The sequence below is a fragment of the Montipora foliosa genome, unplaced genomic scaffold (genome assembly GCF_036669935.1).
Source record: "Montipora foliosa isolate CH-2021 unplaced genomic scaffold, ASM3666993v2 scaffold_435, whole genome shotgun sequence".
NCBI lineage: Eukaryota > Metazoa > Cnidaria > Anthozoa > Scleractinia > Acroporidae > Montipora > Montipora foliosa.
The window spans coordinates 30,001-42,500 of NW_027179740.1; the positions used below are offsets into that span (position 1 = coordinate 30,001).

The window sequence follows — 12,500 nt, forward strand, 5'->3', positions numbered from 1 at the left end:
AAATATCTTTATCGTCAGAAACAATTTTATCGTTAACAAGAATATCATTGACAGGGGAAGATTTTTTACCTTTGCCTGTAAGTGAATTTATTAATTTCCAGCCCGCCTTAGGGTCAGTGGCCTTGGACGCATCGATTTTCAGGCGAAAGTAGTCAGATTTCGCTTTACGAATCATAGAATTTACCTTATTCCTGGCAGATTGATAAAGTATCCAGTTGTTGTGCGAGCCGTATTTAATAGCATGTTTTTTATGGTAATCTCGTTCCTTCATCATTTTCTTTATGTCAAACGTGAGCCATGGTACTGATGATTGTCTCACACGCATATGTCTGATAGGGGCATGGTGATCTAAAATTGCATTAAAATCAGACTTCCATGCTTGCCAAGCTAAGTTAGGGTCTTCAAAACATTCAACATTTTGCCACGGGGCCATATTAAGGTCATTAATAAAGTCCACTTCGACAAAATGTTTGAAATTTCGAACCTCTTTAATAATGGGTCTAGTTTTGGGTACAGTAAACTTTCGTACCGCATAAATTAGACTGTGATCTGAAATCCCTAGGTGAATAACTCCAGAGGTTGCTATATTGTCGACCATATTTGTAAGAATTAAATCAATAGTAGTGGCCGAGGATTTAGTAACTCTGGTGGGCTCTTTGATTAGTTGCTCTAACTGATAAACTGAGGATATGAACTGCAGGGTTCGAGTATGTACGTGTTTTGGCATAGTCAGAGTTAATATCCCCCATGAGAATCAGTTGCTTATGTTCGATATCACAACGCTGGACAAATTTTTCATATTCGTCAAAAACCTGCATCTCCGCGCTCGGTGGTCTATACCAAGTGCTGACTAGAAATGACCTGCTGCGAGGAAGATTTATCTCTACACAGATTATTTCCAAAGTGTCGGGCACAAGGTCAATTCTGTTTGTGTACGACAGATTTTCCCTGATATAGAGAGCAACACCACCGCCTGACCGGCTACGGTCCTTGCGGATTATAATATAGCCAGGAATATATACTTCAGTATCAGAAATAGTGCCATCAAGCTTAGATTCGTTAATGGCTAGCACTTCCAAAGGAGAATTGATTAAAATATAGCGGTTAGGGTTAGGGTTAGGGTTAGCGTGACTAAATCGACCTCTTGATCTATCCGTATGTATCGACACGTGCACGTGCATGACTCTGTCGACTGACCTCACAGAGGCGAAGGAATCGCAAGTCGTCATACTTTAAAGAGAGAGACCAAAGGTCCACTTTCGGTTTAAATCAACATCCACGCTTGACAAATCAATAGGTCTTTCAACTAGAGTGACAAAAGCTGCATATTTTGGTTAGTCCGATCATAATGGACAAACGTACGGATGGCTGAAGGCTTCTCTGGGGTGAGGACGGGTGGTTTCATTGTCATGTTCTCCTTTCTGTCTTCGTACTGATGTTTTGGGAGGACCTTGAAACTTTCTATGCTTTTCTATTCTTGACCATGAAGACAAAACTTTTTATTACCATTAAGGTAAGGTTTAATTGTTCACAATTTGTAACATTGCGTATAAAAGGTACATTGTTGTTAACTAGTAAAGTTTATTACGGGGTTTTGTTTTGGAAAATGTTGGCAAATGCTGTTATTTTTCGTTTGGGAGAGGGAAATTACACGGCGAAAACAAATTTTAGGGATAAATATTTTTCCAACCGGCATCACGAGCCAGGGTAATAGAACTGGTGCAAGTGTTGAAGCATATGTTATAGTACTTTTAATAGTATATTCAAGTTCAATTTATTTGTTTCTTAAATGCTCTAAATGTACTAAGGAGCTATTACCGGCTAAGTCTTGGAAAATAATCAATCAAACACCCTTATCGCACAGGTAATTGAAGAAACTTTCTCAAATGAAAGTTGCATTAGAGTAGAACCGAATTTCCGCCAATCCTGTTAGAAGGAAAAGGACACCTACCTGTCATATTTGATAAGATCGTAATCTTGACCATGAGAGTGATTTAACATGATTATCAGTAGCGTTACCTTTCTCGTGGGTAGGTTGCGACTGTTTGTGTAAAGGATCGCGAAACGAAACTTTGGTTTCCGTTCCTATTAGTTAATTGAACATTTTAAATAACTCTCATTTAGTTACGTCGAGGTATTTACCGCAAGTGTTACCACACGCTTATTGCATTCCGTCGCTGATAAATTTAGGATCACATTCTTGTGACTTTTCAAGCTCTTTGACCAGCCGTAGTTGTACTCGGCACTCGACATTACTCACGAAGGTATTTTACATATTGGTGAATCTTGTCAATTTAGTTTTAACCGATTTTTCAACTAGTTCTAGCTCTACTCTCGGGGCACGCATTCATCCGCCCAGAACTGTTGTCTCTTTGTCTTTTGTTCTACAAAAGCATTGTACCGATCAGCCAATCACAGCTCAGCGCGAGCGCACTTAATCGTCAGTTTTGTGTAGTTCAGGAAGAGTCGATTCAGAGTTGGCAAGGAGTTGGCTAAGAGTTGGCTGAGAGTTGAGTCATGCTTGGCTACCAGCAACGGCAGAGCGCTGTAGTTCTTGTAAACCCCAAAGCAGATTAAAGAAGTGATCTAGTGAAATTGCTGGCTTCTAAATCTGTCCCGCCACACAAGTTCCTAAACCTTCCCCGCAACACAATCCGAAAAAATGATTGGTGTTAACCATGATAATACATTGAACTCGCTATCTCTTGAGTTTCCCAAAGTATACAAAAGCACCCAAAACAATTTTTGCGAATAAGCCACTTACCGTATTGTTTCTGTCTTTCAGTCAACTGGATTTCCAAGGTGTATTACGGTTCTATCGTGGTTGTTTGAAAATACGCCATGGTGCCTACTTTAAAACCCATAACAGTGAGAAGAACGTTGATGCGATCTTACAGGAAGCATCGACTGTTATCCATCGACCAAAACTACCGGCACTGCCCTTAGCTCTCGTCACCTACAATGGAGACGCATCACCAGGGACCTAACATTACTTGAATACTGTGTGGGCCGTAAAATTAGTCAGCCTTCGAGGCTGAAATCCAACCGGAAGTTGTTTGTCATCAGTGAGGAGGACCTAAAAGGTGCGCACATCAGGCTTGATCTTGACTTGGTTTTTCTGACACTCCAACTACGCAAAAACCATTAAAAGTATTTCGGAATTAGCCAGGCGTAAAGGATATACCCCTTATTATTTTGTAAGCGTGTTTCTTGCAATAGATTATTTTATTTCCTTGGCTAGTAGTAAGAATTTCTTGAAATATTATGTGTATGAGTGCTAATAAATGTCGTGTTATTTCTATTAAATAGCTTTTAAAGCTGATAAAGAGAAGAGGGAGGAGGCAGAGGAGAACGAGGTGATGCATTTACAAACACATACTCTGCCTACACTTAACAATAAGAGCTACCATTTCCCATAAATCAAAACTGACCATCTCTGCAATACGTTTCATTTCATTTTCTCTCCTCAATCTCAAGTAGTGGTTGAACGCCAACTACCAACTGGCAGTAGCAAGTACGCAACACTTGTTTAACTGCGAATGTGATCTTCATTGTTTGCTAACCTTTTCTTTTATCGTCATATATTCGCCGATTTAGTTCTTACATGTTTAGCTCTTAAGCCAATTATTTGCCTTCATTACAGGAAGATGCGGCCGGGACCAGGCACCAGCAGGAAGACGACGCGAGGACAATGCAACCACCCTCTGATGCAGTTCAGGTAAGCTATTCTTCTTACAAGTGAAAATCGCTAACTGCTGCTTTTAAAACTTAACACTACATATTGATATTTCATGTCTTGTAGCAATTGGTTCCCACACACGAGAATACCAATGACCATACAGTGGACGACGTACTTGTGGTTGGTGATCAACCACCCATAATGTTGCTTGAGGTCAGTCCTTATGTACTACCGATGCTTATTAAGCGCCAGTTTTAGATACTGTTAAACTACAGCATTACTTATTTTTCAGCAATCAGAGATATACACTGGACACTTGCCAAATATTTATTATTTCATGTATTTGCAGAATTGATAGTTTGAATTCATTTTCCGCTATAGGGAGACGAAGTAACCTCTGTCGCGGACTCGGACTCAGAGGTAAAATGTCTACGTTTCTTGCAATCAGTCGTAATAGTTCCTCTGCCTTTCATCTTGCTCAAAACAAACTCTCTGTTGTTTGTAAAAACTGTATTGCGAACGCGCGTTACATTAAAAATTGAACACGATCAGTGACCATCTAATGAATGAGCGCAACAATATGGTAATACATAAATCAGTAGAATTAGCGAGCCGAGAAAAAGTAATGCTGCCTATGGTATTAAAAATTCCTTTGTCTTTGTTACACCGCAGATATCTCTAGGAGCACCTCATGAACATGACCCTCGTGATTTAGATGACACTGTCGAAGACGATCAATCAGTAGCAAAGGAGGTGAGTTGCTTGAGACTTAAATTTGTTCTTGTTAATTTGGTTGCACTGTTTCTTATTCTCATTCTTCCTTGGCGAAAGATTACATAGCTACCTAAGTTCCCGGTAAATTGCTTTGTTTTGATGTTGACACAATTTCGTTAACCTTAGTACGGAGATCAAAGTCTGGTGTTGATGATGGTAAAATAGAACGTATAACTAAACAATATCAGGGCAAGTAGCTTCTTCTGTCATCCAGTAGACAGCAATCACGATAATTTGATGTACAAGAGCGTTTAGTTATACATGTAGTTACGTTCTTCCTATTAGAAATATGCAAGTACATTGTGATCTGATTTATTTTCATTTATGTGTGTGCCTACGGTATCAGCGAGGAAGGAGGTTTCGACAACGGCTAAATGTCACCATGGGGCTGCCAGAACAGACAAGAGCTGCAGCTACTTCAGGTAAGTCACACTTCCTTTTGTTTTTACTTTTCAGTGTTTCTCTCCGTACACAGTGGCGAGAGTGCAAGACTTTACAAATTACACGACTGTAGAAGTGCCTATCAGTGTATTCAGCTCAGTGTCACTCGAGGCAGCGGAGAAATTTTACATCCCTCGCGTAGTCCCATCCATTTTACTGAAGCTTAAGTACGGCTTATAAGGAAGTGGTGAAATTTGCGCAGTAAGGAAAAGAGTAATCATGATACCTATTAGTAATATGATTATGTTTTTTTTTCTCCTGGTAGCATACGATCCTCTCTTCTCTTGTTTAACTCCAAACGTACGTCAAATTAAAGTCAAGCACGGCAACATCATGGAGGACGTATTGCAAGTATGCAGTGAATGTGAGGACGTGGTGGAACATTACTTGCAAGTATGTTTCGTTGGAGAGGACGGTGTGGATGGTGGTAGCCTTCTAAAAGACATGTTTTCCGTCTTTTGGATTGAAGCCTTAAACACCTATTTCACAGGAGAGAATGTGTTTGTTCCTTTCATGTCCATCGCAAAACAAAATGAAGCGAATCGAATTTATCCCCTTCTGGGTAGAATTTTGTCTCATTCGACAGCACTCCTCCAAACCATTCCTGTAAGTGTTTGTAAGAGCATTTTACTCACTGTTATCCACTCTCCGTCCGCAGTAAATGAGAAATGCCTTCTCAGCGATTTCATGAAGTTCATAACTGAAAGTGAAAGGAAAATCTTGGGAAGGGCAGTGAGAGACTTTCAGCCTCTCCAGGACAGTGATAGGGAAGAAGTGCAGTACATCTTTGGCCGTTTCGGGATGGGCGCTGTTATACGGCAAGATAACATCAACACTCTTTCGGCTAATCTTGCGCGACAAGAGCTGTGCATGAAGCCATTGTTCTTATGCACGCTCATTAAAAGTGGTATTCCTAAGAACCACTTTCAGGCATTCTGGGAAAAGCTTTCAAATACGACACTGAACGACCTGTACAAAGCCCTTGTACCAACTACCAGTGGTGTCCTGAGTCTCATTGAAACCGACGATAATTTGCGTCCTGAAGAAGACGTGACCTTCTATTACCTGCGAGATTTTATTCGAGGCCTTGGAGAAGATGACCTGCTATCTTTCCTACGTTTTGTAACCGGCCAAGACATCCTTCCACAACAGCCTATTCGTGTCATGTTTAATAGGTTGGAGGGAGTTTCCAGGCGACCAATAGCCCATACATGCAGCAATCTCCTGGAACTTTGTCTTTGTTATGAAATTATCCAGGAATTTTTACGGGAGTTTAAGGCTATCCTTCGGGACCCTGCCAGTTATGTCATGGACTCTGCTTAAAATATACTTTTCGTCACAAAGCAATTGCAATTGCGATAAAGTTACAATACTGGTACACTCAATGTATGGTGCAGGGGGAAACTGTTTTGTTTTCCAGAGAGCTCTGATGTTTCCCGCGGGACGAAGCATCAGGCTCTTTCCCGAGGGCATATACATTAAGCACTTTCTTATATATTTAGACTTTCCCTTCTACACTTTAGCAAAACAAACAAACAAACAAACAAACAAACAAACAGACTTTTGTATCCGGAGCGGACAACAACAGCGGAATTGTAACCCGTAATTTAATCAGGGTAACTTGACAAAAAAAAAAACCAATCCCAGTGCTCGCTCTGTTGAGGGGAAGTCTAAGTATATAACGATTAGTTTTCAGTCGCGGTTCAATACCTATAGGGGTTGCAATGGATGCATTAATTAAGTTACAATGTACTCTCAGACTGCTTTGGGAGGAAAGAAAGTTACTACGCTAAGAGACAGCTTATCGGAAATAATAGCATTTAATGAAAGCATACATTTATAATTTCCGAGAAGTTAATTACCTCATAATTATTATTTTTCAAGAAGAAGTTATTTTTTCTATGGGGAGACGCTTTAATCTTGACTCAGGCACCGTTCGGGCTTTTGGTTTTTGGGTCAAATTCTCGCAAAGTGTGAGCCGACCATCCCTAGGGGGCCTTAGGAGGGAAGTCTGTACTCACTGAGCCCGCATTTTTAAGCAACCCTAGCACAGTTATAAACGAAGCAATCGGATATGCAGGACATTTGCATTTGAACGAGTCTTTTATTATTCATACAGTCTCGGAATTGATTGATTGATTGATTGCTTGATTGATGAGCGGTAAGTGGACTAAGTGCGGTCAAATTTTGTCTATTGTACTAGTAATCGGAGTCCACGGGCACTTGTATGATCGCAGACCGAGATGGGTTGCAATCATTCTCACATTAGCGTTCTACAAGTTCAAATTCGTTTGCACAATCATTCTTTGTTCAGTAAAAATAACGGACAATCTGTAATTCGTGGATATTCAAAAATATAAGCATAGGAAGTGTTTTAACATCTACTATTTATATCTAGGTAATTAAAAAGGAAGGATTAAAAAAAAGAAAAAAAGAAAAAGGGTTTATCTTGAAGCTACAACAAATCTTGCAACGGAAATGACAAGGGTAAACGTCTTTCATGGAGAATTGCAAGGTCTCTGTCTTCGAGAAAACTGTTTGCGAAGACATTGATAACAGGCGGAGGTACTCGTAGATTAGAAAACGGTGGTCGTCGCGAGAGGCAGTTGGGGTGAGCACACTAGTAGAAAGTCCGCTCTATAGCAGCTCGTCGCCCTCTTGGTATCCATAGACCTGAAACTTGAACATAAAGAACTCCGGGTACCATTTGGACATTAATGCAAGAAGCGCATCTTGCTCTGCTACTTCGAACCATTTTATCCACATACCATAACTGAGGTTTTCTGTCCCTGGGATCACTTGAAAAAATTCCCTCCACTTCGGCATCAGTGAGAATCCCTTGAAAATTCCCATTGTTTCCAGGCGGCGGTAAGGTGTGCACTGGTAATGTCACCACTGGAAAGTGGATTGCACTTTCTGGCCTGGGCCTTGAATTGCCGTTGCGAGGTGCGTAACAACTGGTACTGTATTGCACATAGTAGGGACAGGTTGTGTTAATACGTTTACGGGCGATGAAAGGCAAGTAGAATTTGCAGTTACCCCTACAGAGCTGGTTGCTAAGGTATAAGGCAAGAGAGTGTTCACACTTGGCATGTGTAAGCGCGGGTGTGTCGGAGTTGTTTCAGCAACTGTAGTCGGTGTGAAGTGGGGTGCCTTATCAGAGATGCGTTTCAACTCCCTACCGTCTAGAGCTACTTGATGAATTGCATCGTCGTCGGTAGACAAACCGATTATTTTGACATACACCCAAGCCAAATGTTTACATATCTGAACAACATTGTTTTGTTTGCACAGATAGTAAGGGCAATTACAAGACGGGTTGTTACTTATAGTTACAAAGTAATTATCCTGGTTTCCTTTCACGTCGCAGTAATTTTCTAAATCATCCTTTCGGTAAGACAACAGTTCAAATTTTTCTCTTAGTGCCTTGCTTAAACTGGACTGGAAGCGCTTACTGCGCTTGCTTCTTCGCCGTTTTAGACGTTTCGCAGAGGTGTTGACTACAATTTCGTCTTCAGAACTTGATGAATAACGACGAATGTCCTCGGCACGAGCGCGCACCTCATTTATGCTAACTCGTTTCCGTTTCGCGGGTTTCCATTTGTCTGGCCTATGAGTGATGTTCGTCTCAACCATAAAAGAGTTTCCAGTGGATTCAAGGCGTTTAGTTAATGTAGCGATTGTGCTTGCATAATCCTTTGCTCGCTGCTTTTGATCTTCAAAATCTCTTGCCAGCCTAGTGGCCTCGTCAGGTCCTCTTAGAGGAGCCATGGTGCCAGCGCCAATTTCCTGAAGTTGGACGTCGGTCAAAATAGCATCCACTATGTCATGGTTCGCAGCGTCCACTAGGCTCAGGTTCACAGATTCAAAAATGTGACCAGGAAGCGTGGAATGCTTCGGTCCAATTTGTTTTGGGTGCTCCGTGTATAGGTTTGAATTCGTTAAAGATATTTGCACGGCGTTTGTGCCACCACTCTAGCCAATTAGACAATAATTGTGCCCGGTATTTTTTTTCCTAATAAAGCGGGTAAGCTGCTCGAAGATTTCGAAATATTTGGTTTGCGTCGCTGCCTCTTGTAATTCAGTAGTTAATAGCTTGTTCTTGCTCTTTTGTGGTCGTTAGCTTTACGGAAAAGCGATTTACCGATTGTCTGAAATGAAAAACACGAGAAACAATTCTGTTCCTTACATCTCCAAAAACGCGAAAAAGTCCCTCCCAAGTGGACCCTGCTTCGTCAGCACACCAGACAATAGGATTAAATCGGTATCCATCTTCTCCTTTATAATCGGATAGAACCTTGGTAAATAGAGTCCAAAATTTCTGAACTGACTCAGAATCTTCAGTGTTTACTTCAATGCTTGCAAGTCGGATTATTCTCCGTAGCAATGGGTGGTAAACATAGCAGCCCAAAGTAATGAAGCCTCTGCAACGTTTATGGTTGCCATCAAAGAAGCAGTATTCCTTAGCCATAAAATGCTGTCCATCCTTGTCCATGTTGATTGCTATTTTGGCAGCTATTTTGCTCATTTTGAAAACGTGCGACTTCGAATTCGCGTCCTCGCTTAAAGCGGCGTCCATAACATCAAAAATATAATATCTGTCCGTTTTCTCAGTGTCCAGTTTCAGTTTTTTTAAAGCTTCTATGCTATGACCAAGAGGATGGGTACTTTTGATCGATTTGCTCCTAACTGACGCTATTTTTCTCGTGTCAATCATCGCTCGAGCGGTAACCTTTACTTCTCCAATGGTTTTTCCACCATACTGATTTAGCATAGCTTCTCTTTGAAGTTTCTTGGGTGGCAAATCAGGTCGCATTTTGACGTGTTCCGCTATGGTGTGTTCATCGTTAGCCACGCGGGGTACATATGGACACGTATGCTTACCACTGTGCTGCGTCATTTTTCTGACAAAGTGGTGATTCCCTTCAAAGGAATTTACTATTAAGACCTTTTTCAAACCTTGCATAATTGACAGCCATGCATAGACAATGTTAAAACCGTCAAAAAAATTTCTATATAGGAAACTTAAAACCGTCAAAAAAATTTCTATATAGTTAAAACTAAAAACCGTGAATATTCCTGAAATTAATACATTTCATAATGGAAAAGGGGTCTTTGTTATTTCTCTTCAGTGGCTGGCGGAAGTCCACTACCTACCCAAGCGCAAAGAACGTTTACGTTTACGCGTGGCCTCTCTTTCATTTGTGCACGTAAATTTTACGTGCCTTCGAACGGATAAATCACGTGACAATGGAAATCAACGGGAGTTACCGTACGCCTTTGTGATGGGAGTAGATTTTGTCGGTTATTACCATGATCATTTGGTTTCTTTCATAATGCATGTTAAGCATAACGCGGTCATTATCATACATTTTGTCTACCTGAAGTAATATTTACAGCATGGATGGTCCTTTTTTGAAATATTTCCAGATTTGAAATCTGATGAAGAGCCAAGTCCTTCGCAGCAAGAAAAATGCTCTACAGGTAAAAGACGTTAATTTTAATTGCATGATGATAATAAAAAATAGTAATATTATTAACAAAGATAAATAATAGTAAAAGAATAATAACAATAACAAGAACTATCATCATTATTATTTTTAGTAATATTAGTATCGTTATTGTTACTGTTTAAGGATTAAACCACTGCAAAAACCGTGTACGATCAAAACTTGCTCTACGTTGGATCAAAATAGATCGTGACCACACCAAAAAAACTTTAAAAATAGAAAATATACTGCAAAGGTTGGTCAAGACAACGTGGACATAGGCGTTGTTGCAATATTTCGGCTGGCCAACACCAGCCTTCTTCAGGTTTATTGAATGGATAAATGCTTGTTACAAGATTTTTATATTTACCGGAAATGACATAAAAAGACTACGTGATGTGTTATAAAAACGGAAATGCATAAAAAAGAGGAGAGAGAATATAAATACATGATAACAAGATGAACAAAACAAAAGAAAATTAAAAGGTAGCTAAACTAAATTACATTTCATCTCTTCTGTTAAGGCCTGCAGGCTCCAGTGATTTCCTTTTACCTAAGAAGATATGTTCTCGTTCCCCACTCTTCCTCCCGCTTCCACTTGGGCCAGGAACACTTTCCTTTAGAAGGGGTATTTTGTCGCTAAGTTTAAGAGTTTTTTTTCATTGTCACAATTGTAATCCTGAATTAATGAATAAATTGCGTAAAGCTAAAAACAGTTTAATATCAATGTGAAAAGTACGCTATCCACTTGAGGCGTTGTTGCACTGTGAAATGTTTCGTGTAACTTGTCTCGCAATGTTTTGGCGACACTGTGGCGGGACAAGTTGCACGAAATATTTCACAGTGTGACATACCCTGCAACGGCCAAAATCGTTGCGAGACAAGTTGCACGAAAAGTAGAAACTAATTCAACTTTCGGCAACGGTTCTTGCAACTTGTCTCGCAAAGATTTTGGCAGTTGCAGGGTATGTCACACTGCGAAATGTTTCGTACAACTTGTCCCGCCACAGTGTCGCCAAAACATTGCGAGACAAGTTGCACGAAACATTTCACAGTGTAACAGCGCCTTTAGAGGCTAACACAATCTCCGTAGTGTAATTATTATTTTTAGCGAACTATGCGAGATCGACATACAGATCCCTTGACAATTCATTCAACAGGTTGTGGACTACTTTATGTAGCAGATGGGAATTGGAAATTAAAGTACCCTCACTGCATGTGGAAAGTGCCTATCGAGGTTGATGGTTTCCAAAATCTTATCAACTATCCCAGCATTTGTCCCCTCTCACCTTCAAGAGGTCAAGCATTTCGCGAAGATCATTGTGCGATAGCGAAGAATATCTCAATTCCTCATGGAATTCACGACTTCTTGAAATACTGTGGAATTTCAGGTACTTATCTTTTATCGCTGGGGACTACATCGGGCCATGTAAGGTAATCCAAGACAGCCTTGGATTCTGAATTCCACACCGTGGAGAATCCTTTGTCGGTGGAAATTGGATTGCAAAATCCAAAAACGGGATTTATCTTATGTGGGGTGAAATCCAGTATAACATCATAATGCTTTGAAAAATTAGTGTGTAACGTTGTATCGTACGCTGACACACTAGGCGTCTCGCGCTTTAGTCCTTTGATTACTATCTGGCAAAATACGTCCAGCTTTATCAACGGTCCCATCTATCCCTTGTGACGTCATCACTTTTAACGGTCAGGAACAGCTTTGTCCACTAACTTGTGCAGGGAGAAGAGATCTTTCAAACTATACCAGAGTGAGCACAATTCAGTGAAGGAAACTGGAGAAACGGCCAAAAAACCATGTAACGCTGACCTGAAAATCTCCATGAAAAGCTTGCTCCATTACCCACCTACCTTTCTGAGCACCTAATTCTAAGATGATGAAAGGTTTCTCAGAAACTCTTCCCACCAAAATAAAGCCTACCAAATGCCCGGCAAGTTAAAAAAAAAAGAGGCAAATAAAGCGAAAAGAGAGGGAAGGAGAGAAAGCGAAAAGTGAAAGTCGAAAGTGTTGTGCTACTTTTAAACCCAAAAAGCTGTCGAAATTTTGTTTTCTGCGCATGCCCGAACTTTGCAAGCGCTTATTTTGCACCTGGCTGAAA

The 12,500-nt window shown here is 40.5% G+C and overlaps 1 protein-coding gene across 1 annotated transcript; it reads left to right on the plus strand.

Annotated features, from left to right (window-relative positions):
• The first annotated feature begins 2,818 nt into the window (after positions 1 to 2,818).
• LOC137988938 (probable E3 ubiquitin-protein ligase HERC4) lies at positions 2,819 to 7,230 on the plus strand. The gene is made up of 8 exons (XM_068834873.1): positions 2,819 to 3,083; positions 3,310 to 3,356; positions 3,644 to 3,718; positions 3,803 to 3,892; positions 4,061 to 4,099; positions 4,352 to 4,432; positions 4,800 to 4,875; positions 5,160 to 7,230. Exons 3-8 carry the CDS (start codon positions 3,692 to 3,694, stop codon positions 6,215 to 6,217), a joined length of 1,371 nt encoding a protein of 456 aa, XP_068690974.1. The 5' UTR covers positions 2,819 to 3,083; positions 3,310 to 3,356; positions 3,644 to 3,691; the 3' UTR covers positions 6,218 to 7,230.
• Positions 7,231 to 12,500: the final 5,270 nt, after the last annotated feature.

Coding starts and splice junctions, on each gene's coding strand:
- LOC137988938 (XM_068834873.1), top strand. CDS start 3,692: ATGCAACCACCCTCTGATGCAGTTCAG. Junction 3,893..4,060: donor CACCCATAATGTTGCTTGAG/GTCAGTCCTTAT, acceptor TTTCCGCTATAG/GGAGACGAAGTAACCTCTGT. Junction 4,100..4,351: donor TCGCGGACTCGGACTCAGAG/GTAAAATGTCTA, acceptor GTTACACCGCAG/ATATCTCTAGGAGCACCTCA.